The 26370-nt window shown below is 36.6% G+C and overlaps 1 protein-coding gene across 1 annotated transcript in view; it reads right to left on the bottom strand.

Moving 5' to 3' along the window:
• POLN (DNA polymerase nu) overlaps nt 1–26370 on the bottom strand; it is a 95469-nt gene that overhangs the window by 20072 nt on the left and 49027 nt on the right. The window contains exons 18-21 of the mRNA XM_071556953.1: nt 13133–13215; nt 8861–8992; nt 5893–6003; nt 2288–2366 (exon numbers count right to left, since the gene is read on the bottom strand). Of these exons, the coding sequence (XP_071413054.1) occupies nt 2288–2366; nt 5893–6003; nt 8861–8992; nt 13133–13215 (405 nt within the window). The remainder of the gene's footprint in view (nt 1–2287; nt 2367–5892; nt 6004–8860; nt 8993–13132; nt 13216–26370) is intronic.

Raw genomic sequence — 26370 nt, 5'->3', positions numbered from 1 at the left:
AGTAGTATGCTATCTTTGGAATGAATATGATCTGATGGGATGATAATTGGAGATTGATTATATTTCTCAGTTTGGAAGAGCTACTGTGCATTCCCACTGTTACAACAAGAACAGCAATTATGTACAGACTTCCTTTCAACGATATTTTTCAAAGGCCTTTTTAAAGGATGTTAGAATCATTATCCTGACTTGACTGATAAAAAAATCAAGAAACAGACCACTGAAAAAATAACTGAATGTCACCTGGTAGACAAGCAGAAACACAACATTTCAAGGTTCATCCCATACTTTTCTGGCGACACCTCACTGATGCTTTAAAATGCTGCTGTCCAACCAGGTGAGTGTTCATAGAATTTATAAAGGCATCGATTGTGCTTTTCTGAGAAGCCTGGCCTGTAAGGACCTACTAAATATTACAGCAATGAGCCATTATTGACTATGGAACTGCTTTCCTCTCGCAAAGCCGTCGCATTGTTAAAGGCTGGAAGGAGTTCAAAATTCCTGTTTAAACCAGTCTATTTCTTTTACATGCCCTTGCAGTTTTCTTTTCCAGCTGTGACACTTAGAATAGGAATAAGCAGGATAGACAGTGATACTTTTCTGTTGTCTGGGGTAGCCATTCCCCTACACTTTCAGTAGCAACTTCCACATGTAAAACTCCAGTACTTCCCCATGTCTGTTACCTCCTTAGCCATTTGGTGACACAACTTCTTTAAAAGAAATACTTTTGAGAAACAACAACCCAAGCAAAATTTTCTGTTGAGAGAAGAAAACATTTGCAAGCTTTATCAGACATGACATTAGAAGCAGAAAACTTTGACTTTTTCAGACAACAAACAGCCAGTTACTGAACCTAAGGATCTGTGTGCCAGGTAGGAACTGCAAAATGGAGTACATTCTTTGCCCTCTCAGCACCTGCACTTGCCTGCTCCTCTGAAAACTGTTGGCTGCTCCACTGTGACTAATCTAACTCAAAGTTATGCCTGCTACTGGCACAAAAAATTTCATCCATGCCACAACTGCCAACTTCTGGGCTCTTCATTCAACTCAGATAGCAAAAAGAATTATAATCAGTGCAGATAATCTTCCTGAAAATGTACAATGCCATTTGTGATCGTGCATTATCCAGCATTAAATACATAAATGTATCATTGCCTGAATGCAGGCAGGATCTTCAACAAAGAACCATTTTCCATTTCAGATTTGTACTAGCAAGAACACAACAGAAGTTGTTTTATGTTTGGCATAGGAATTCTAACTTTGAATTTGACCAATGGAACTTATATTTGTAATTAAAAATTACATTTTCAAACATTGATCAAATAAAGACACCACTGTGTGTAAATGATACATACACAAACACACAGAGAGAATTTATAGGGTTAGATATTACATACAATTGCCAAGTATATTTGGAAGGCCAAACCCTGTTACTTTGTACTGACCTAAATACTCATGAATTCCTTACTGCATGATTGACAGCTACAGCTAAGTTGTTGTGACCCCTTCTAGATGACAACAGAAACACTGATGTTCTGCACTATCTGCTATCTCTGCTTTCATTTGAACTTCTACTGCACAAATTCGTGTTCCACTGGATTGTTTATTACAGTATTACAAAAGATTAGAACCCATTTGTTTGGGTTTTTTTCTGCCTGTTTGCCTTCAAAGCATCTTTCCATTTCAGCAAATAATAATGCTCACTGGCTCTCTGCACCATCCCTTCCATCCTTTATACAGGAAAAGGAGACTTCATTATTTCTGCCAGTGGTGTAAAACTCTTGAGGACATTCCGTGATCTCCTACCCAGCTCTGACCAGACACAGCAGAAGTGAATCATGATGACCAAGCTTTTCCTTAGCAAAGGAAAGCCGTCCATACAAGAATAAAAAATGTTCATTTATTTTTCTTGCGTGCTGGTTTCCTGATTCCTGTTTTTTTTCCCAGCCCATTGAATGTTCAATTCCCACTGTACAATACACTCAAAATACAGGAAGGATATGATCAGTGGGCTTGATTTCAAAGATGTGGAACTACCACTGAACTAGGTCTGACTGAGTTTAAATGGCCCCAGGGCACTTTATTGCCTTGGGATGGATTTACACATCCAGCCATTCAAGCACAAAAACGTAACTTTAAACGTGTAAAACCATCCTACAAGTCCTTGCTTGTTGAAAGATTCAGAGGCATACATGATATTTCTACAGCTGCTTAAAATGTCAGAAACATATTCAACTATTTAAAAAAAAAACCCAAACAAACAGTTTTGCAGTCATTCACTACTAACCTGGCTGTTAAAGTTGGAGAAACGACAACAGAGTTAAAAATCTTCACCATAGCCATTTTACAAAGATCAGCTGCAGAGCCTATGAAAGAAAGTGATCTGCTTTTAATTTAAAGAACCCAAAAGGAAAATGTTGTTCTTGGAACTACGACGTAGGAATGAAAAACCTGAAGATTCTGAATTATAAGAATTTTTAAAACTAGCAGATCCAATTAAAGTAATACATGAAACAGATTATAAGGTTAAGAAATAACAAACAAAATAATTATATGTTAATTAAAACCAGAAAATAACAATATGAAATTATGTGTTAATTGTAGGTGAATTTGTCAGTCATGGCTATAAATTGAAAAACTCCCTTTAAAAAAAAAGTCTGAAACTATCTAAGTTTGAATTAAGTTTTACCTAGAAATCAATTAAAATTTAATGTCTCAAAGGCCAGAACATGGTTTCACTGCTGTGTTTCAATTTGGAGCCTTAATTTTTTACTTTTTCACATTTCCATGTGTATGTAATGTATATTCATTACAGTGTTAAACACAGTGGTGCATAAAACAGTGTTGTGGTATATAATAGATGACGCATTTCTGGTGATCATGAGGCAGAATGATTCTCCAGGCCTGCAGTTTGGTGAAAGGCTCTGTTCCAAACCATACAGTTTACATAAAAGATTTATCAGATAAAATACAGAAACAATCCTTTAAATAAGCATTGAAATCCATAATCTTCTTTGTCTCATCCGATACCCTAAATGTCCTAGTCTGTACACATTGTCCTTTTCATACCCTGTAACTCAACCAATTTTGAATTCTCTTTTCCAAATGGTTCAGCTTCCAGAGTAGGGACAAAGAACAGCCAGGTGGGCAAATAGTAAGGGTACCCTAGTGGGACATAATCACAGAATCACAGAATATCTTCACTTGGAAGGGACCATAAAGGATCATCAAGCCCCTGCTCCTTGCAGAACTCTAAATCTGAACCATATGACCAAGAGCATTGTCAAGACACTCCCTGAATTCTGTCAGGCTTTGGTGCCACAATCCCTTCCCTGGGATTGGCCCTTCTGATTAAGGGAGAACATCTAAGAGGATGAGGACTCAGACTTAACATCTCTTCTTTCTCCACAGTTTTCTGTGCCAAACTGCCTCCTCTGAATGCCATGCTGAGACTGTTTTGATCTCAGCTGTATCAAGTGCAGACCCACGTCTGATTCTCAAGATGGCAATGTCTGACTGCGTCTTTAGCCTCAAATACCTGTCTTGTTTTCCTATTCAAATGATGTGCCAAATTGATTCAATACCACACAAATACAACACATTGATATAAAAAGTATGAAAAGGTTGTGTCAGTAAAGGTCAGGTAAATATCTTCTTAGTTATAATGAGAATAAAACTATATAAATCAGCATATAGTTGATCACAATACATATATTCTATATACATTCTTCATGAAACAATGTAGAGTAAGAAAATACAAACAAATTTTTTTTCTGAGATATGATCTTTAGAGATAGTCTATTTTAATTTTTTTTAAAAAGAAAATAATTATATCCTTCTGGTTGATTTTGTCACAACTATAAATAAATTTTTAAAATATAAAATAAATGGTTTGCTCTATGCAGACAGGTAGAACTATAACTGAAGAATGTTATGCTATACATTGGTGAAAACTACTGAAATGGGAAATATCCAAAAAGAGAAAAAACACTATGAAAGAAGTGTGAGAAACTTAGTTGCAGTAAGATAAAGCTGAAATTCTATATTCCTCTCAATATTGTCATGCATCAGAAGTCTTCTGCTACCAGTTGCTGCTACATAACTAAATGCAAACTACTTGAATTAGACTGTTAAGTATAAATATAAAACACATGTATTAAGTGTGGTTTAGTTCACTAACTGTAAAAAAATGTTTTAACATAATTTAGGAAGTTTTTAGTCTTAAAGTATTATCTCCTAGCTGAAATCCTGAAATTCAAAAATCATTGTAGTCTAGAATGAAATTTTGTATAAAATTTGGGAATACTGAATAATTTATTTTTTATTCCTTGCTTTATCAGACATTATAATATCACATTTTGAATTACAGTTACATTCTTTTTCATCAGATTTGTCCAACAATGAAATATGACAGTCTTATCATGGTAGGTGCATAGAGGTGAGTGTTTGGCAGACAGTGCTGTAATGGCTTTGCCTCAGCTCCAGCTCCTGGGACAGATGGACATGGCAAGAGCTGCTCAGAGGGCCATGTCTCTTCATTAATGCTACACTGTCTGCTCAGCAGGACTCACTGTGTTGGCTCAAGTGTCGTGCCTTCACCTGGAGGGGCTCCATCCAGCTGGATGGGGGCCAGCTACACTGAGCACTGGGCAGGCATGGCCAGCCTTAAAAACATGCAAGCTTTGCTGCAGATCTTACCAGATTTTAAAATTCTACAAGTGGGGGCCTTCTACAGTAAGGCAGTGTTGCTTGAGCACAACTATTATTCAAGCAACAGGGTATATATTACAATTCTAGATGTGTAGGTATCCTTGCAGTGACAGTACTTAAAGTCAGTTATAAATTATAAGGAATGTCAAATACAACGTAAATACTTGAGTAACTTTAAAAATGAAACATTACAGTTAATACTATTTGGAGAGGAAAAAAAAAACAACACATAATCCTTTCAAATGGAGAATCATCCAAATCACTTTATAAGGAGCTCATCATCACTATGTCTAGAAAGCACTTTTCACTTGTCTGTAAATTGTACACTTCCAATATAACTTTAGGAAAACCCTGCCAGCATCACCCAATTGAAAAATAATTCTTCCAAGGGATAGCTTGGTAGGTGGAATCTCAGTCTTGGACTGACAACTCAGGTTGTTTTTTTTGGGTACAAAACTGAAGCCCGAGTGATTTAAACAGAGTATATTAATGCATCAGATTAACTAACATATGACCACTTAATGTTGAGTTCTACATTTTTCATCTATATGGTAAATTGGCAATGTTTTTCTGGGTGAAGAAACACCTCTCTTATTGCCCTTCATAGAATTAAATTTGAATGTTTCTTAAAAGAATGAGTTGGTTTTCAAAACAATAACAACATTTGAAATACTGTAATATTTTATATTTCTTCAATTAAAGCTGTCTGGCAAAATAAAGCTAGAATCTGTAAACAGCATAATCATAGAAACCCTCCTGGAGTAAGAAACTATGAAAAACAGAAAGGAAAATGTTTAAATACAACAATGCATCTGAAGAACTGAATTCTAGATATTCTTTCTACACATGGTTTGTATCAATACCTACATTTAACTACCAAAGAGCACTCCAGTGTATGAGAACATTTATACTGTTGTTGTTCTTGTTATTACTATAACTATTATTATTATTATTATTATTATTATTATTATTTCTGGTATTACTGTTATTAATCTTGTTTACTGGCAATTTCCAAGACAGTTAGAGTACATAATTTTAACTTCTCTTTCATAGCAAAACTCACGCCTACTCCAGTAGACTACTAGAATATTCATTCTTCTGAGATTATCAGAGTTGTCACCCCCTAAAGCCAAGCAGAGACAAAAGACAGAGAAGCAGCAAGGTAGGGAGGCAGTTCTTTACCTTGGACAACAAAATTGACAGCCTGCCTCTCTGCTTGAGTGCGCAGCTTGTAATCCTGGGCATTGATATTAACCAGTGGTCTTTTACGTCCCATTATGGAAACCACATAACCTTGTAGGATTTAAATAGAAATTAGCATTTTTACAGTGATCAAATTTCAAAAATTCTTTTTGAACATAACACAGATATTAGTAATTATGTGCTGTCTGAGTCAGTTTAATATTTTGCCCACTGAAAACAGAACTTATTTCAACTTTAAATGCTTATTGCATTTTGGATTTCACTCAGAGAATTGGTACATGTTATACAAGGAAAACTCCTGTTCATTAAAGCTGTATTTCCATTAGGAACATCTACTGATAAACCAGCAAACTCTCTCTGTGGGAGATGAAACTATAAATACCTAGCAGAATTAGCTACCTATTAGCAGCCATAATTAGAGCTTTCCACACAATGAATAGTTTACTTGGGAATAGTAAAGAAAAATCAATTTGTGGGTAATTAAATCAGTAATGAATGTTTTCCAGAAATATAAAATAGTTTTTGGGAAAAACTCCCAAATTATATCTTTTTTCCATTTTAATCATGTGGCATTTCTGTGTCCCTTTCACAGCCAAACTTCCCTCACACTAGTGTAGTGGGGTTTTTGAGTTTAAAAGAAACATATGAAAACACAGTTAAAGCTTTATTTTATGCCTAATGACGTATTTTGCTAAAAAAATTTCTTTGGAAGGCAAGTGAGAGGAGCTGAGAAAGGAAATGAGATGTGAGGATCCTCCTGTCAAAACAACACACGCAAAAACTTATCTTCAAAATTGAACTTCTATTCTTATTTTAAGAAAAATGAAAAAATCATCCTTGTTAAAAATAAATCTTAAAAAAATATTTTGTTACTTTTGATCACTGACTGCCCATGAATTGTCATTATACACCACAGAAATTCAGGCTGTCGCAGCTTCATCTCCTCTGTGGCAATCAAGCTGTGCAAGCACAAGTGGTAAGGAGACCTCTTCAAGGAAATGTTACAACCTTCCTGTGGACAGCGCATACCTACCCATGCAGAGGAAGATGTTTCTCTTGAATTAATACAGCTTTCTGTGAATTAGTATGTTTTCAGGAGCACTGATACCAAAAGCACCAGTTTTGAAAAAAGGAACTGAATTATCTGGAGATTATGATATTCTTTGGCAAATCAGTCTTTCCAATTTGACTAAGGTTTTCCTTGAAGAACAGTATGTAAAGATGTCACTCTTGAACTAACGTATTCTCAGGTAAAAACAGATTTGCTGTAATCTCCCTATTCCCATGAAGTATGACTCCACAACAGAAACACCATTGCAATATTCATAACTGATCAGCATCCCCTAACAAATACCATCATTTGGTAACAGTGGCAGAGGGTCTGGGGTCAACGATTAATCTGCAAATACATATCTGAAGGAGGCCTTAATGTAGCTTTTTTAACATGCCAACAATTTTATAAAAAACCACCAGCAGTATAGTAATATATACACAACAAATATTGTCACCACAAAATAATTATTTATATGCTTATCATATCTACATGGAATATCAGACAAGCATAACACCTAAATAATATTAGTCAGGTGGGTGCTCCTCACCTTTGAACTGCAGATAAGTATAGAAAAACGACTTAATAATGAGCTCACTAGGTTGGAATGTTTTTGTTGGAAAGTTAGAATCTGAGGTGGATTAGCAGGAAAAATATTAAACAATCATGATCTGCTGCAGATTTTAGAGCTTGTACAACCTAAACAGATTGCTCTTCCACCATTAATCGTTAAAATATGATTGATAAGCAGGAGTGTAAGGAGGAGTAAGAAGTAATTAGACCAGTGTGCCTTGATGACATTAGAACATTAGTCATGATGCTCTTGTTTAGTGAACTCATAAACCAGATTCTCTACCACAGAATTCTGGTTATAGAAACTCATTAGTTTTTAAGAAAAGAATGCTAAGTTATTTTAAATAGATCATAAATGTATTATAAATGTGTAGTATTTTACTAGGTATGTTACGTTGGGCTTAATTCTAGCTGAAAATAGACTGCTCAGTAACTTCACTTTTCGTGAGTAATATTAATGAAGGAAGGAATGCAACGGCATGACACAATGACAGCCTGTACTGCCAGTAGATTTTTAGGCCTTGCAAAGTACAAAAAAAGGAATACTACCCATTTTCATGACTAGATGTCAATTACATGTTTCTATCACGACATACAATAATGGGTAATACCATAGTGCAAATTTACTATTTATTTCTACAAAATGTCTTTGTACTGCATGCCCTATTAAGAAACAAAAGAGCTCAATTTTGACAGTTCTCCTAATTAGCTTTTAAAAGACAATATTTGAAGCAGCTATGTTTTATCTCCTCAAATTACTGCACTCCTAGGATTCACTAAATATAAATGAATATGTAGACTAACAACAAATTTGATGCAGGAAGAGTCTGCAGCTGCTGGCTCCGAGAAGCACTCTGCACACATCTGTCATCACAGCTACCACCTGAACTTCAAGCACAGAAATTCTGACTGATGCAAAGCAAAAATAAGCTTAAAAAGAAATGGCTGTGTAATTGGCTGAACTTCCATGCTCCAGCAGCCATGTAGACTATTTATTAAGTAAAAGATTCCCGGGGCTTCTTTGTGTTGGAGGATATTATAGGTCAAAATGATGCAGTGTAACTTGACATTAAGTAGGGTTCACTCTGAGAACAGATGTCGTACTCTGTTAGCATCTTTCTGAGAAAAGGCAAACAGGCTTAAGCAGCTCCTTTAAGGGTTAAAAAAACTAAAAAAACCCCAAACCTCATTCACCAAGAAATTATATTGCATCTTTTTTATTGTCCTATAATATCAGAATTTGGGTTGAGTTGAATCTTTGTCTTCACCACTATCACATAGTGCTGATCAGGATACGACATCTGGTCACACACTCTGGATTACCTTGATCTCGGCATTGCTCAATGGTTTTCTTCGTAAATTCATGCACTTTCTTGTATTTTTGCATAAAACTCTCTATAAATTGACTGGCTTGAAGAGGAGTAATTCCCAAGCAGTCAGCAAGACGTTCTTTACCTGTGGTAGAGAAATTATCTTTATTATGCAATAAAGCAGAACAGAAACCCACTACATACAATAGCACTGCTACATGCACAATTACTGGAATTAACTTTACTTACCTTTCTCTGTGAAAGAGGATGGATCTGATATATTACAATCATATTTATACAAAGTAAATGTTTAACTCTGAGCTTGACTGTTTTACTGAAGGTACTGGATTAAGTATATAATTAATAAGAAGTATATAAGAATTAGGCAATTGAGAAATTCCTAGTTATAATTTATACCTCTAACGTGGTTGAAATCTTTTGTTCACAGAATAACTCCGTGAAGATTTAAGTAACATTTTACTGGTTCAGTGTTGAAATCTGCAAACTCTGAAGAGCAGATAAAATGTGAAATCAATTTTAAATAAACACAAATATTAATGAAGATATAAAAAAGTATGGAGAGGTTCGAGGTTGAGTTTGGCTAGAAGCTTTGGAGTTGGTGCAGAAATCACAAAAAACCTTAACTGCTGAAGCAAACAGACCAAATAGCCTGAATTTAGAAAGGCTAATAAGAGACTGAGTCTCACAGATTTCCAGCAGTCTTAGGCTCATCAATGTCTGTAAAAATCTGGGTGCAAATTTTGAGATAAAATTGTTGGAAAAAGAAAAAAAAAACAAACCAGAAAAAGTGTTTCAACAGAGAAAAAAAGGAGTAAGAGCTTTGGGATAGGATATAGGTGCATAAGACATATTACATTAGATCCAAGAGCAGTTATAAAAATGTGAAAAAAACCTGAAGACATTTTTTCAGAGTGTGAAAATATAAACTAAGAGCTACAGTTTAAACACATTTATAAACCAAACAGTTCCAGCAAAAATAAAACATACATCAACATCAGTCATGTGAAGTTTGAAAGACAGATATATTTATGTCAGCGGCACAGCAACACAGAACCAGCACTGTCTGCAAAGAACATAAGCTGAGAGGCGACGTCTCAAGGCACAAAAGGCACAGAATAGTCCTTGTCACGGAAATGCTGTCAAGAAAAATTATCTAGCACTTTTAAAAGAGAGAGGATTTCAACCACCTAAATGCCATCACTGTCAGTCTGATGTGCATTTCAGAACAATTCTGTAGCATTTTGTTCTCAGTCCTGCCAGGATCTGCACTGAGCTGCAGGAACACCAGTCTGGACAAGGTGCTAGAGGAAGGAATTCACAAGACATCCAGGATGACACTTGCTGAGCTATTATAGGTCTGTACTATTTTTTTTTGACATCTAACTAATTTGGGTTTTCTTCCTGGGTCAGCAAATGACAAATCTATTTTCTAGAGCCTATATTGTTAGCAGCTAGAAGACTTCTGCAGCTTCCTTAGAGAACTGTAACATCTAAGTTCACCCATGTTATCCATTTAAAGAACTATTAATATACAGAACAAAGTATTGCATAAAATACTAGGAAAATTAAGGCACAAAATTAGCAAGGACGTCTGAAAGGTCCCAGGTAAATGCAGTTCCTGGGAAGCAAAAGGAGGTGAAGGCACAGCCACATAATTGTGTCAGATCATGTTCCACAATGCAGGAGCATAGACCATGCCAAGAAAAGCCCAGGAGTGACTGAAGCTTCCTTGAGCACTCTCCTTGAGTTATCTGTGCCAGGGGAATTATCAGCAGCAGTCTATGATCCTGCAGTATCATCTTTCAAAATTGAAAATAGCATTAGTTTTCATTTAAACACTTTGATGTCCCTCTGTCAATTCAGGGCTTGAACATACTGCTGCTACTGAATAGAATTAATTCCATAGTTTACAGAGTTTAAGTTGTCCATGTTTTAGTTTTACAAGATGACTGGGGCAGAAGCAGGGGAATGGAACTGCTCCAAACCAAGCAAAAGCACTCACAGAATCATTGAATATCCTGAACTGGAAGGGACCCACAGGAATCACTGGCCCTGCACAGGACACCCCGAGAATCACACCACGTGCCTGAGAGTATCATCCAAATGGTTCTTGAACTCTGTCAGGCTTGGTGCTGTGACCACTGCCCTGGGGAGCCTGTTCCAGTGCTCAGCCACCTTCTGGGTGAAGAACCTTTTCCTAATAATCAAACTTCTTTCTTTACTATCCTCCAGAATTATAGAGAAGACCTTGAAAACATAAACCAAGGGTAAACTAAAGCAAAACAAAAGGGAAAAAAAATACTATTTACTACATGACAAGTTTTCATTAGCTCCTGTAAAGCATAATACAGGCAAGCTGCTCAGGGGATGTTTCTGTGGATTTTAATCCTGAAAGGTTTATACAACATCAGTTGTATCAAAATGTCTCCTTAATGAAAAGTGAGCCATCTTTTGAAAGGAGAAAAACTGTCAATGAATTCAGTCCATCAATTTTAGGTATCTAACAATTACTTTTTGTCAGCCCAGTTTCCATCTAAATAGTTTAATGATATCATTTCATGTCTTAATTAGGACCTGATCACAGAGCTAATGAACTGGAAACATTATCTTTGAGGTGCTTCATCTGCCCTTGTTTAAGAGAGAGGGGAACAAAGCAAACAAGTAAAGGAGATACTTAAATCAAGCACTGCTGCACTGAAATGTTTATTGACTGATTCAGAGTGAGGGAGTGCCAATACTGTGCTTAAATCTAACCATGGAAGTTCTCTATAGCAGTAGACAGACATAGGCTCCAGGAACATTTCTGGCTACATACAGAAGTACAGGGCATTCAATTGGTGGTGATTCAGTACAATTACATCTGGTATTTTCTGTTCCACCCACAGTGAAGGGAAGAGATAGGAAATGTGCAGCACCTGCATGGAACAAGGGGCAGGGGTGCTAATGTTTGCATTTTTAAAAATAATACAGTGATGAAACTATTCAGGCTGGAAATGGGAGATTTGATTCCAGTCTCAGCACAGGAAGGTCTGAATTTACATTGCAGGGAACAAGTGCTGGGCTTTTATGATACAGATTTTAGACACGTTTAAAATGCAATGCAGCTTAATGCAAAAATGCAGGTGCGTGCATATATATATATTTACTCTTATATGTGTATTTATAACCTACCCACAACTCTATACATAAAATAGATATACTGGAGAGATGAATTTGAAGCGTGTTTTTTCCCTTTTTGAGTTGAATGCCATAAATATAAACTGAATGCCCTGGTCATTTCTGCCTTTGGTTCAAGGACTATTGATGACTCAGTGCAAAAGGTAGTTTAGAAAGCATCCTCAACCAGCAATCCAAGATGTAGCATTTACTGTTTCCATGTTACATAAAGCCTACAGCACAGGGCTCTCATTTATAAAATCAGTGTTTCAAGTACTCATCTTCTGTAGAGCTTTCTGATTTCTTCAGAAGACCTACATAAAGTTTAGTCAGCTGTTCACTACATTCACAAGAGCTTTTGAGGCTGATGATATACAAGCATCTGTCTCCCCAGAAAAGGTAGTTCTAAGCACGTATGAAGCATTAGGAGGGTTGGGCATCATTTAAGAAATGGTAGGCAGTTAGGTAGGCCTTAGGCAGGATGAGTAACAATTTTGTGCATGTGTGAAGAAATGGCAGGAAACATTAAGACTCAAAGTATGGAAACACTTTTACACTGTGAGGATAAATGAGCACTGGCAGAGGTTGCCCAGGGAACAGTGGACCCCTGAAGAGGCCTTTCTCTGGCCTTGAAGACATTGAAAAGACTTCTGGACGCAATGCAGGCTCAAAGTGTCCCTGCTTGAGCAGTGGGGCTGGACCTGATGACCTCCAGAGGTTTCTTCCAGTCTCTGCCATTCTATGATTCTATAAATGTGTTTTGAGACAATACTGGAGTTCTTTAAACTTCACTGCAGTTATTCTTATCTCTGTCCATATACAGAGAGAATGCAAAGTCCACTGAAAATTAAAATAATTTTAGACAAAGACAAATGCTTCAGTTACATCAGCAGCAAATAAATACAAAATCAGATAATCTTTGCATATGGCAATGTGGTTCCATTAATTTGGTAATTCTGATACTGGGCAGATAATCAAATAATCTTTGATAAAAATAAAAATGTAACACTGACAAACTTTTATTCATCTTTAGCAATTCAGTCTACTTATATAAATGACGTATAAAGCATAGACATACTGTAGTTGGTTTTTTTAAAAAAATGCCTACCTGCTCCATAAACCACTGAGTAAACGATACGCTTTGCTTGCTCTCTGTCAGCATGTTTCACTTGTTCTCTTGGAATACCTTTCCTAAACAAACAAACAAACCCCATGCATTTTCAGTTAAAACTAATTTAAGTTTTTATCCTGACAGAAAATGTATTTAAAAACAATAATCATGTAATAACTACAAACTTGTGAGATGTGAATAGAAACACTTAAGGGCTTTTGTTGTCAACCAGGAATGCACAACTTTACAAACTGAGGTGGGGATAGCCAATAGTAAATGAAATTATTTAATCTTAATCTTCTCCTTTCTTTTTCAATCAAATTCTTGGCTAGGAAAATTCCTATCACTATATTACTAGTTCTTTAGATTGAGGAGGATTTAATCTTGACCCATGAGAAAAATGAGTTATTCCCAGCAAGAGCATTTCTTCAAGACATGAAAGTGTAGAGATTCAAAGCATAAGTCTGACCTAAAGCTAGTTTATAAAATATTGTTATCAGGGCTTCACTAAGAGGAATATCCAACCTTTTATCATGAAATGACTGATAGAAGCATGCACTGAATCTCTCCACATGCCTGACAGAGCTCCACAGAACAGCAGCACCAGCTGTTTCTGAACCAGAGAGTGTAGTTACATTACTCCCAGCAAAGTATCATCCTTCCCAGTTCCCATTTATTCACCAGCTGATGTAAACATTCCTAGAAAGGGCTAATGGACTTAGCAATGTGAAAAATAAAAAGCTATGAGTCTGCAATCATCAAGTAGGTGCCCCCTATACTATTTCTTATACAAATGCAGTTTCAGAAAATGCTGACATTACTGACAACCAAACGCACTGAAGGATATTGATCACTTGGTTTAAATGCAAGTGTGCTGAGGGAAATCTCAATCACCTGCTCATACTCTAGAAACAAATACCTACACAACTTGTATTTGAAACATGGAGATGAGTTATTATCAGAGATACTTGGTTACATCTGCACCCTTTGGGAATAAACCTCCTCATGAGTTTGTTCATGAAAATTTTAAAAATTTTTAAAAGCAAAGTTTCCTATAGTTTATTATCAGGGGTTTTTTGCCATGAAAGATGCTTTGTTGTGAAAGTTTTGGCTGAGGAGCTTTGAGAAAATGGTGTATTCCCGTGTATCTTCTTGAAAGAGAGCCTTTCACCATTATCATGAACATGTAGAAAATCAGCAGAGCCACCAATTTTTTCTTGCTTGGCCCATATACTGATTTTAATCAAGCCTGTGCTTAGTACTGGTATAATTAGACATTCTGAATGATAAACAGACAGACCTCGAGTGCAATCAGATTTAAGCAAGTCCTTATGGCAGTACAGATTTTTTTCAAGAGGAAAAATAAAATTGAACATAATTTCAAACCTTCATTGGGCAAATAGTCTTCAGTTTTGTAGAAGCTCACATCATTCCTTTGAATGCTACTAATTACTCAAAGGTAAAAGGGACTTTTCACAGCTCAGTTTAGCTGAGAACCATGAGCAACTGGATAATTTAATACAGTGTTTTCCATCTGTAATGAAAACTATTCCCACTCAAGTCAATCATTCTGCTAATTTGAGAGTCTTATAATTTACTTTCTTAGTTATGCCAGGTCAAAAGTTCATGGATCTTTTGAGTAAAGTAGGTTGAGATTCCTAATGACACCCAAGTAAGAGGACAAAGCGGCAATTGGAGTTAATAAGTGCAGAATTAGGAAACTAGACATCATTAAGGATTTCCTGAAACAATCTCAAGCAAAAAGACTGCAGGAATTTCCTGAAGAACCTGGCAGAAAGTAACACAGACACTTGAGAAAGCATCTGTCCAGAACCAGGAGGGAAAATAGAATCTTGTAAGGAAGCAAATCTTACCTGAGGACTTTTCTGAGATGCAGAACCAAGACTGAAGAATGCTGGAACTAGGGAAACCATACGAAATACAATACTGCTTTCCTAATACTGCATAATTTGAACTAGAGGGTAGAGCAGGTAAGAGACAGGAAAACAGCAACAGAGTTTACTTGCAGATTTGCTAAGTCAGAGGCAAGAGACAACTGAGAGGTGGCAGAAATGTCAGCTGCTCACTTCTCTGAAAAGGAAAGGCTACAATAGAAAGAACAGTGGGTAAGAAGTGCTGGAGACCTATAGAGGAACATACATGATTCTCTGATCATGGTGCTGAGGAAGACACAAACTGAGACTTGCTGGGAGGGAACGGTGGTTCTAGAGAAATTTTAATACTGAAAGATGACACTAGAAGTTGATTATGCGCACAATGAGAACCACTGCTAGGATTCTAAGGATAATTTTGCATTATCCAAACTTCAGCTTGAAAGGGCTGACTGGGAAAAACAGGAATAGTCTTATTGCTGTAATCATGATTGGCAGCGTCAGCAATCACAATAAAACCTTTCCTAACACAATTATCAGTGCAGATGTACAGGCATCATGTAATCAGGGCAACCCAACAGCCACTTTGCATTTCCTCGTCTGTGGTTAGACAAGAAACACGGGGAAGAAATTAAAAATTCAGAAGTTTATGTCAAATATTTCTTTTAATATTGGGTTAAAACCAAAATGGTGAGTCAACACCTCAGTGGGAAACGTGAGCACAGGGCAGAGAGGCATTACGTCTGTCAACCTGAGTATTTCCAAATTTATGTAACACATGCAAGAACACATAATAATAAAGTATGAAATTGCCATATAAATCAAAACTGCTTGAGCAAACAGAAGTCATTAATCAAAACTATTTATTATTTTTCATAATAAATGCTTTTTTTCCTGTTTGTGTTGACAATGATTGGTTTCTACCCAAATGTTTGATTCCTTCTGTAATACAGAGCAGTATTCCTGCAGCTTGAGTTGAAGGCTATTTATTCCTTTGAATAACAAAATTGAAGGGGAGGTGTGCAGTTTCTCAGAATTGCAGCAGCCATGTTAGAAATCCCCAGTGGGCTTTCTGCTTCATCCTGTTTCCTTTACAAAATAATTTCTTTTTTAAAAATGTTTATTTTAAATGGTTACTGTGAGAATCTATTTCAAAATAAATTTTTTCTTTTGGCTTTGGACTCATCATGAAACATCATAATGTTGAAGAGATTGCTATCTTCTTGTTTGTGTGAGAAATATTTAAGCAAGCTATGCAGTGCATGAAAATACGCAGTGCTGAATTGTGGTAGGATGTAAAATAGACATTTAGTGGAGATGCATTTTTTTGAATAAATTTGAATCTGAAAAAGGAAGGTGAATGAGTATAAAGAGTCTTAGTTGCTGGGCAGTGACACTGAGACAGTGACTCCAGCTCACCCAGCACTGTATGTACAGCTGGAGGAAGGGGAAGAATGTTAATGCAATGTTATAGAAATTGATGCCAGAATAAAGCTCAAGAGGAAAAAGAATTTGCTATAGATTTTGTTCTGAAAACTGCCCAACTCCTGAAGTCCTGCAGGAAATAAATACACAGTTACCAGTTCTAGCATTAAGTGTATTTTTCCATTTTATGCCATTGTTCTCATTAGTTGTTCTCAAATGTGCTGGGAAAAGTTCAAGACCATAATCCATATTTTCACCATCTCCAAATCTCCAAATGTGCAATATTTCACCGCCTACATTCCTATCCTTGCTGGCATACTTGTCTCAGGTTATTTCCACTACTCTGATTTGTTTGTCCTTTACCTTGCTTTATTTAGCACTGCTCTGCAAGTACTTTGCTTTATAGTACTTCATTTGATAGACATCTACTAGGTAGGAAAAAGAAGAGATTTCATTATCCTGGGAAGGAGATAGCAGAGCTAAACAATCTGGAAAGGTCTGTGAGGACAGCAAAACAACTTAAAGCCACGAATGGTAGAAAATATAACAAAAGTGGTGAGAGTAGAGATATATCAAGTCTCTAAAAAGGTGATTCTACCAAGAACTGGGCTATATGCCTAGAAGAGAATAGCTGCCTTAATCTGAGAGGGAAAAAAATGGAGAAAAATTTTCTAGCAAACACTGAAGAAGGATAACATCAAATTATTATTAAAAAACAAGGTGCAGATATGAAACAAAAAGAGGCATATGTTATTTATTCCTTTTTCAAAGCAAATATCTCAAATATTTTCATAATTTGTCCAAAATTCACTGTATGTTTTCATATATTAATGGAGTCTAATGGACATCTCAAAGAGTTTTGACTGAATTAAGTCTTAAGTCTTTAAAACATTTGAATACCAAATTTCTTTCTGTCCAAGAACAATACAGCAATCTTATTTTCAATTTTAAAAAAGCTTAAGTGTAAGGTGGAGTAGCAAATTTAAGAAAGAGCAAAGATCTGAATGGATTTATTTTTACCTGTACAGAATATTAAGAAGAATTTGCACAAATTTTAGTACACACAAATGAGTGCACACAGCATAAAGGATATGAACACACCGAAAAAAAATCAAAGAGGCTACAGGTCATAAAGTTTGAGCAATGCCAAAATAAAACTTTGAGAATAGGTAGAAATAGGAGGAAATAAGTCTTAAAAGAATGCGATAAGACATTTCAGAATTTCTGGGAAATGTTGTATGGTGACGGAAGTCAACTGTTTATGCACAGGAAAAGGCAGAACAAGCTTCTCAAACACAATATCTGGCAGACATGCATTGCCTTGATCTGCATTACATTCCAGCCAAGTTCAGCTCAGTCATAATAGCCACAAACTCTTGGCTGCTCTCTTGCATCTGCCAATGAATCCAAGTCCTAGCTGTGAGTTGTTGATGTGGGAAATGAGATGGAGTGCCATAAAATTCATTTTATATGTGGTCATTAATGTCCAATAAATGGGTGAATGGAATGTATGAGTGAATACACATTCGTTCATCTGGCTGCTTTTATAGCTTTTTTATTTTCATCACTGAACTATATAAATCTCTCATTTTCAATCACCTGTTGCTGTTTAATAACAGATGAGCATTTTATACTTTTTAAGTTTGTGCCTGGAACTTTGGGCTGGCATATGAAACAGGTACAGAAAGTTTATGTGACTAGTGACAACTGCCAGTTTTAGAAGGGCTCAGGTTTACAACAGTATCACCATTGGTTAGATGAGGAGGTAAATTCTGAAAGCTCACTTGTTTCACAGGCCCTGTTATGCCCAAGGCAAGCAGAATATCTACCACAATGTATGTGAGTATCCTAAACACATGGAAAAGATTGGCTACACACAATCCTGTCTGCTCACTGCTAATGCAATGCACAAGAATAAACAATTTTTTTTAAAAGCTGTTATTCCATGGGTCATGGAAAATGCTGACAAGGCTCAAGCATAGGTTGTCTCAGACATTTGTAAGGTGATGTGCAGAAAGGAGCTTGGAATTACATTTGCCTGGCTAATCTCTGTTACAAAGTACAGAATAGGAAGAGGCTGGGAAACAGTTTCCCTGAAGACACTGTCATATCAAAATAGATCACTACTTTTGCCTCATGCTGATCAAGAGCCAGACATAGGATACATGCAATTACTCCATCTAAATGTTTTTGTCAAATAGAGATGTGACATCTAGGGTCTGATACAGAATATCCAGTGAAAACCACACACACAACCACATGTATGTGCCTTCTATAACTGAGATATTTACACAACTATGTTTGAAACAAGAAGTGGTGAGATTGTCTTCCTGATAAGAGCACGGAGACCACAGAATGAAACATGCAATGTGTCCAAACTGCCCAGAAGAGTGCAAATACAGTTAAGACACATTTCCAAAATTAGGAAAGGAATCTCTGTGTTGCCCAGAGAAGCTGTGGACTCCTCATTCCTGCAGGTGTTCAAGGTTAGGCTGGATGGAGCTCTGAGACACCTGGACTAGCCCATGGCATGGGGTTGGAACTACATGGTCTTTAAGGTCCCTTCCAACCCAAACCACTCTAGGATTCTATGACCCTGTGACACTGATAAAGATTAAAATGCAGACTAACACCTTGTCAGAACGGAAATAGCAGCTCAACAGCTAACAGAAAGACAAACCTTTCTGATGTAACGTAAGTATACATTAGTTTTTTCTTGCATTTTTTTATTTCTGTCACTTCTAAGCATTTCTCGTGCCTGAATCAGACATTAAGTCAAGTGCTTGTAGTTGCATTTTTGTGGTGACCTGGTTTGCATAAGTGAGATAGAAGGTTACAGAATAACAAAAAGAAACCCCTCACCCAAACATATGCAGAAATAAATGAGTCAACACTTTATGGTATTGGGATGCTCTAAGTAGCACACCAGATCCCTCACATCTCTTCCTCATTATCTAAAGGGCAATACAAAGGGTCCCCGTCCCATGTATATTTATTTTCATCGTGGCACTGGGGGAGCAGAGTTGTCTTCCAGTGGCCACTGCACAAGTTGGAGAATCTGTGGCATGGATCTCCCATGTAAATATAGGGGTCATGTACTTAAACACAGAGGATAGAAGGTCACAACCTTCCATTCAGGAGTTCAACTTTATGTTTTTCTTAGTTTAGAGGTTTTTATAAGAGCTTTCAGTTGTGTTCAACTTCTTTGCATGAAAGACTACAGCACTGTTTCTTGATGTCGTCCTTCCCAGACTAGAGCCAGCTCTGATATATTTTTTATCATTGACTCTTTTCCCTTTTTGTATGCCAGCCTACCAAACTGTGGTTTTATTTATTTTATATCTGTTCAGCACCAGGAAAAGCTTTATAACCCCTATAAAACATTTTTGCAATAATCCAGAAGCGCTTTAGGATTTTAAAATTCTTCCAGTAGTTAATCAAAAAATAATTTATTTTGTCTGAGTAGCCTCCACAGCTCATTGCATGAAGATTTATTTCATTAGTCCTCCACCTCCTTTAAAGAGCATAATATCTAGCTTTCATGTATTTTACAGAAGATAAAGACATGTCTTTACAGTTTGCTCTGGGGGCCAGAATTTTTCTGTTGTTACATTTTAAAGTAGCAGAGAACCAGTTAAAGACATTGCAACAAGGTCATGCCATAAATCAACAGTAACAATTCGTGGAAAGATTAATTTGGGAGTAAAGTGATCCATTGTCTTTATTAAGGTACTTACGTGCATGTTGCTGTCACAGATATCAGGTATTAAAGAGACAAATTAGATGGCACTTACTTTCAGTGCTCTTGACAAAAAAGGTCACTTACAGATTTTCTTTAAACATGCACAATTCTGGACATCTGTCAGTTGGAACAAAAAGTCCCTGACATCAATAAGGGTGCTTGAAAGAGCACATCTGACCCTGCGACCTTCACCTGTTCTCTCCTTCACTCCTGCAGGAACAACATCAACAACAACAACAACAACAAAGGGCTTTCTTCTCACATCCATAGTCCCTCATACACAGTGACAAGTGATAAGTCATGTGATTGCTGAAGGAATTATTAACTAGAGGGTAGTCTTATTTTAGGGTCTAAAAGTACAGAAGAGAAAGAAGTTAGGGTAACTAATTCCCATCTTCAGGTGTGAGCATCAACAGTGATCCATCATTGAAAGATCAAATAAATGTAAATGGATTAAGGGGCCTATGCAAATGGAGATGGCATAAAATTTGTCAGAGGCCATTTGTATACATCAATAGCATCAGGGATTGAATGTAAATTAATGGTCAGAGTTCTTCCTTCACTTATCACACACACTTTTTAAGCTTTTCTTCAAGAGGCTTCAAACTGTTAAGGAACAGAAGCCATTTTGGGAGATGATACAGGCAGGTACAGCAGGGTATGAAATAATTACACAACTTGGACCTGTTTGAAGTCTCATAAAGAAACAGACAGTCCTTCAGAGCAGTCTTTAGACAAATACCAGAAAAGGGAAACAGAAAGAACAGAGTTCTTAATATATATAATCAAGAGACCACGTCATGTCATCTCAGATAGTACATGGAACAAAATATGGAGCTATAATATTGTTTGCTAAGGAAAAAGAAACAGGGAAAGAAGAGAGATGTTACACTACATCAAACTGCATCCACACAGTTCAGAAAAAAATAAAAAACAAACTTTGACACATCTTGGAAGTGCAATCAAAAAAGGAAGAAATCAGACATTATATATATATGGATCTTGAACAAAAGGGTTCTGCAGACAAGGCTGAGATACTTCATATCCCATCTCTTTCAATCTTCACTAAAAACACCTCTTGCAGCTTAAGTTTGTATTATGCCTATGATGAACATTGAATTAAAGGCAAAAGTAATAGTGAAGAATGAATTGCTTTGACGTTTTTCATTTCATCAAGATTTAGCTTAACACTAAAGTTGAAGTTCAGTTAAATGAAATAAAAGGAAACATTTTATTGAGCTCTGGAGTGCACCCATAAAATGAAGCATTTTATCAAAGTCACTCTAGAAGAAGACTATTTGGAGATAGAGTTTCATACACAAAAAAGCCTCTCTGTGAAATTAGCAAAGCCAAACATTATCAGACACCATGAAACAACTGGGGACTGTCCAGCCTTCTCAGAGCTTGCTTGCTCAATACCTTCCCTGTTAGTTGTGGTGGTGGCAATTCTAAAACTTTATTTTTGATTTATTCTAGAAGGCTAAGAAAGCATTTAATGGACAATAATAATAAGCTACCAACGTGAAATAAAATTAAGCTGTCTGGTTAAACTGCTAGTTAACTACCTGGTTTATTTAAAGCTGTGGTTTAGCTCTTCTAAAAACAAAAGCCATTATGCTTCCTGAAGACATTATTCCCTCTTATTATCTGACAGTCTAAACCAATGTCACAGCTGCACTTCTCTAAGGGACTGCAAACTACAGGGTGAAATTTCCATAAGTTGCCATACATACAGTCGGAGAGTGCAAAGTAAGACAAGTGTTAAATTTCATTAGTACCAACCATAGCACATGAGCTTTCAAAACAGAAATTGCTTTACTGTGAAAGTAACACTGTTAAAATATTCCACACCAACACCCATGAGGTGTTGAACTTGGAGCTTAAAATGTTTTAGAACTGATTCTGAGATGGCAAACACAGCATCTCCCCTTTTTACTGAATTTCAGCATTTACAGTAATTATTTTCACAGAATCACAGAATGGTTTGGGTTGGAAGGGACCTTCTTCCAGCCCCCCTGCCACAGACAGGGACACCTTCCACTAGAACAAGTTGCTCAGAGCCCCATTCAACCTGGCCTTGAACACTTCCAGGGATGGGCATCCATGCCTGCCCCCAGTGTCACTGGATTAGCCTTCCCATGCAAACTGAAATCGGGTCTCTCTCTGAACTGCATGGAGGGAAGAAATTGATTCTGCACTTTTTATCAGTAACACTCTGAATAAAGATGCAAGACACAAAATGAGAGATGTTTCAGATATTGATCAGAATAGAAATGATACACTTACTGCAAAACTGCTTCTGCAGAATCTATCTCACAAAAGAAAAATAAGGCCTTGAAACTAACTAAAAACTGTAACAAGATTACAAAATCAGCTAATCCAATGATAATGAAAGAAATTTTTATTAATCTTAGTAAAACTCCAAGAAGGCAGCTCTGAGTTCAGGACCTCCAGACTTACAGTGAATCAATACTGGCTGAGTTACACAGCCAGACTTCACAACACGGTCATACATTTCTGAACAGAGACCTCAGCAGAGCTTCTCAGTTACACTTATTTCAGGGGGCTGCCGTGTAATAGCCAGGGAAACTTCCCTGCCTTCAAAGGCGGGATTCTAGAAGTATCTCTCAATACTCCGCAGTGAAGAGCAAGCATGTTTCTAATTTAACACTGCAAAACTGTTTCACCACCTTACATGTGCTCAATGACATGGAATGTCTCCTCTTCATTGCAACTCCAAAAAACAAAGATACTGCCATTTTGCAATGGATGAAGAGAATTAATTAACTCAAATTCATTTTAGACTTGACATTAAGTTCCTAAAAAGTGGAGAAACAAACCTAAGAGACCCCATGTTGTAACATCTGATTAGAAGTGTATGAAATAGCCTGGACTACCTAAAAAAATGTTTAGACAGAGATGGAGCTCTAAGATGCCTAAACTGGCATAGCTCACTATTTAGGCAAGGAATAAAATTAAGAGATCTCTACCTGGAGGAGAGGGAGCTGTGCAACCCGTGGCTGCATCTTGTGACTGTATGTCTGTTAAAGAGATGGGAGGAGAGCTAAGGCTCTTTCTGTCTGCTCGGTAGAAATCCACCTGGATAAGCATGATTATTTAATTATTCTATAATCACCTAACAAACATCCAGGTGACATCTCTTGATTAATAATGACTCTTTCAAGAGCTTGTTGATAATATTTTCATAAAATTAATACAGAAGGACAAATATTCATATCTGTTTAAAAACCATTTAGCTATAGATGTGTTTGTCACTTCTCAGAAGTCTGTTTACCTCTTCCCTGATTGACTGGCCTTTGCTCTTGCTAGTTGAGTAGGCGGCTTAATGAATTCCAAGCCTGCTATGCCATACCTTTATGGGAAGCAACCTAACAGACTGTTTTGCTGAGGATGAATGTTTAATCTATTTGATTCAAAGAATGCATTTGAAACAAAGTTGTATAAAACAGGTACGGGCAGGTGTATATATATTTAGTCAGCCTACAACCAAGTATTTGTGCAAACTTGTACTTGACCTTATCGTTTTCAAACAGCCACAGTATCTTTTTGTATAAATCAGCCCATGAGGCGTTATTTTGATTAATTTCAGGAATATCCAAAATATTCCTGCTAATTTCCTGTGTTCTTCAGAACTCAGCAGGGTATCAACAGATACAGCTACTGTCAGGAAGTATCCTGAACTGCCAAGTGGCTGGAAAAACAAGCCTTCCTATTTTGATGTAGTTCATACTGGACTAACTGCAAGTGTGCAAGTTTGGCTCACCTTGACATTATTAGATATAATCAGTTCCTTGAGTCCTCTGCTTGGCAGGTGGTAAAAAAATAAAATTTCACACTTCCTGAAGGAAGAAAGTCTGCACAGAACAAAACAACCCTTTCTGCACTGTAGTCTTTTTATTCAAATCTGGTCGAATTTACCTTAAAAAAAGAAACAACCAACCACAAAACCACAAACGCTTTTCTCCTTTCAATATGGTAATTCCATGTAGTTCTGTGCTTTGTTTCTCTCCAGGCTTTTACTCAAACAATTTTCAAAATTAACATGTCAATCTCTTAACAATACAGTTCATAACAGATACTACCATGATCCCACACAAGCAGCAACTGAGGAAAGATGGACTTTTATGTTCAGAATATTTTATAAACAGTCTGCACTTCCCAAGATTACTGGAAATTAAGTGTTCGGGTTCCTTTCATCCTGGCAAGGAAAGTGTAAGCTTCCACAACTAAAAGCATCAGTTTACTAATTCCATACTATAAGAAGGGAAAGAAATGTTTTTCAAAATGATTAGTGGTAAAGAATTTGTAAATCCCTTGGAATTCCACAATAGTGACACATTTCCTTCTTTTAGATATAAACAGCAATTGCTACAAAGAAATAACACGACATGTCCTCTTATCTGCAGCCATTTTTTCTGAACTCTCTGAAAGCCACGCAGCCCCAGGTGAATGATTATTATGTCCAGTACTTAGTAGAAGGTAAATTCAATACCTGGAAGAAGCACATGTATTCATGCTGTTCTCCATCATCACACAAAAGGAAGAACTAATAGCAAGAATATGAGAAAACAGATGACAGATGAGAGAGAAGGGAGTATTTTGTGGTTTGGGTTTTACAAAACTCAGAACTCAACATGAAGCTGAAGTGTCTAGACCACTATCAAGTTCTCCAGCCTCCTTTCCAATGCTGCCATGAGTGTAAGCATTGTACACAACTGCCACAAATCATCCTTTCATTGGTGTAATCAGAGCAAATATCACACTTAAAGAGTATCCACTAATTACCTTGTTACTTTAATTCACCAACAGCAGTTAATGTGCCCAGGTTAAATTACAGGTCAGAGGCTGAAATAAATACTTTAAAGGGAATGCCTGTTTTTATACGGGAATGGCAGAACTTATCAGATTATTCAGGTAAATTTACCTTTTAATATACAAATACATCTGTATATTGAACTGTATCAGAGATATTCCTCTACTACATTGTACTACGTAAGTATTTTTAACAGAGACTATTTAAATTTCTCTATTATACTTTATATTCTTTTTATATTCTCTGCAGAATATAATAAAAAGTCATTGCGTATGGGCCAAGTTTTTGTGTGTTCTTTGACTCATATTCTGTGATTTTCAAAAGGAAAAACAGTAGGGAAGATAAAACCCTAATCCACAACTGTCCAACAATTTTATCTATAAAGGCATTGTTCTGAGGCACAGACCAACTTGGATATTATTACAATGGATCTACACTGGCCCAACAGGCAACCTGTAACACAGAATATATGACATAAAATACCCAGGTAATTTATCGCCACATGGATAAGTTTGAGCACAGGGACAATCACCTTTCTGCTCTCACAGAAATGAAAATACACAATTCATAACAGTAATACTTACTGCTTGCAAGTAGGTCATACTGTAAGCAATTCACTAAATATCTTTCTTAATTTCTCCCCTTTTGGAATAGGAAATATCATCTAAAGAAAAGGTATATTTACCATGGAAAGATAACATTAAATCAATACAAACAATCTAGAAACATTATTAAAACTCAGAGAAATAAGGTGGTCAAGGGAATGTTCTTTGTTTCGAATGTTAATGCTCTTCCTAGAGACTTTAAATCACCTGAGTATACCCATAACTAAATTTCTGGATAAAGAAGTTCTGGACATTCCCTTCAATCCATTTGTAACAAATCTGCTCACAGGGTCTTTGAACCTCTTGGTTTATGAGGATACAGAGTCTACATGTTTTAACATTTTCATTCACACTTACAATTTAGAAAGGCCAAAATGGTTTCATAAATCTGCTAGGCCATTTATGACAAACACATCTACAGACAACCTAAGAAGAGCAGAGATGGCAAACATACCTGTAATACCTCATTGGTGTGTTAGGAATTAAAAGCATAACCCAGCAATAATTTTCTACAGACTAAAATATAAAGCAAACACTTGAGGCTCCATCTACCTGTTTAGTTTTAGTGCCTTGGCCACTGGTATGATGCTCACCTTAGAGCAGTAACACTACATTTCTTTTTTGGCCAGTTCTCTATGAGTCTCAGTGGAAGTCCATCTCTTACAAACCTGTACTGGCAATTCCACAAGGAACTGTGACACCTAGACAAATGTCAAGAAATTAATGTGGATGCCTCT

This window comes from Pithys albifrons, chromosome 5, assembly GCF_047495875.1.
Source record: "Pithys albifrons albifrons isolate INPA30051 chromosome 5, PitAlb_v1, whole genome shotgun sequence".
Lineage (NCBI taxonomy): Eukaryota > Metazoa > Chordata > Aves > Passeriformes > Thamnophilidae > Pithys > Pithys albifrons.
Note: the sequence above shows the minus strand (reverse complement) of the source record. Positions and strands in the feature narration are given on the sequence as shown.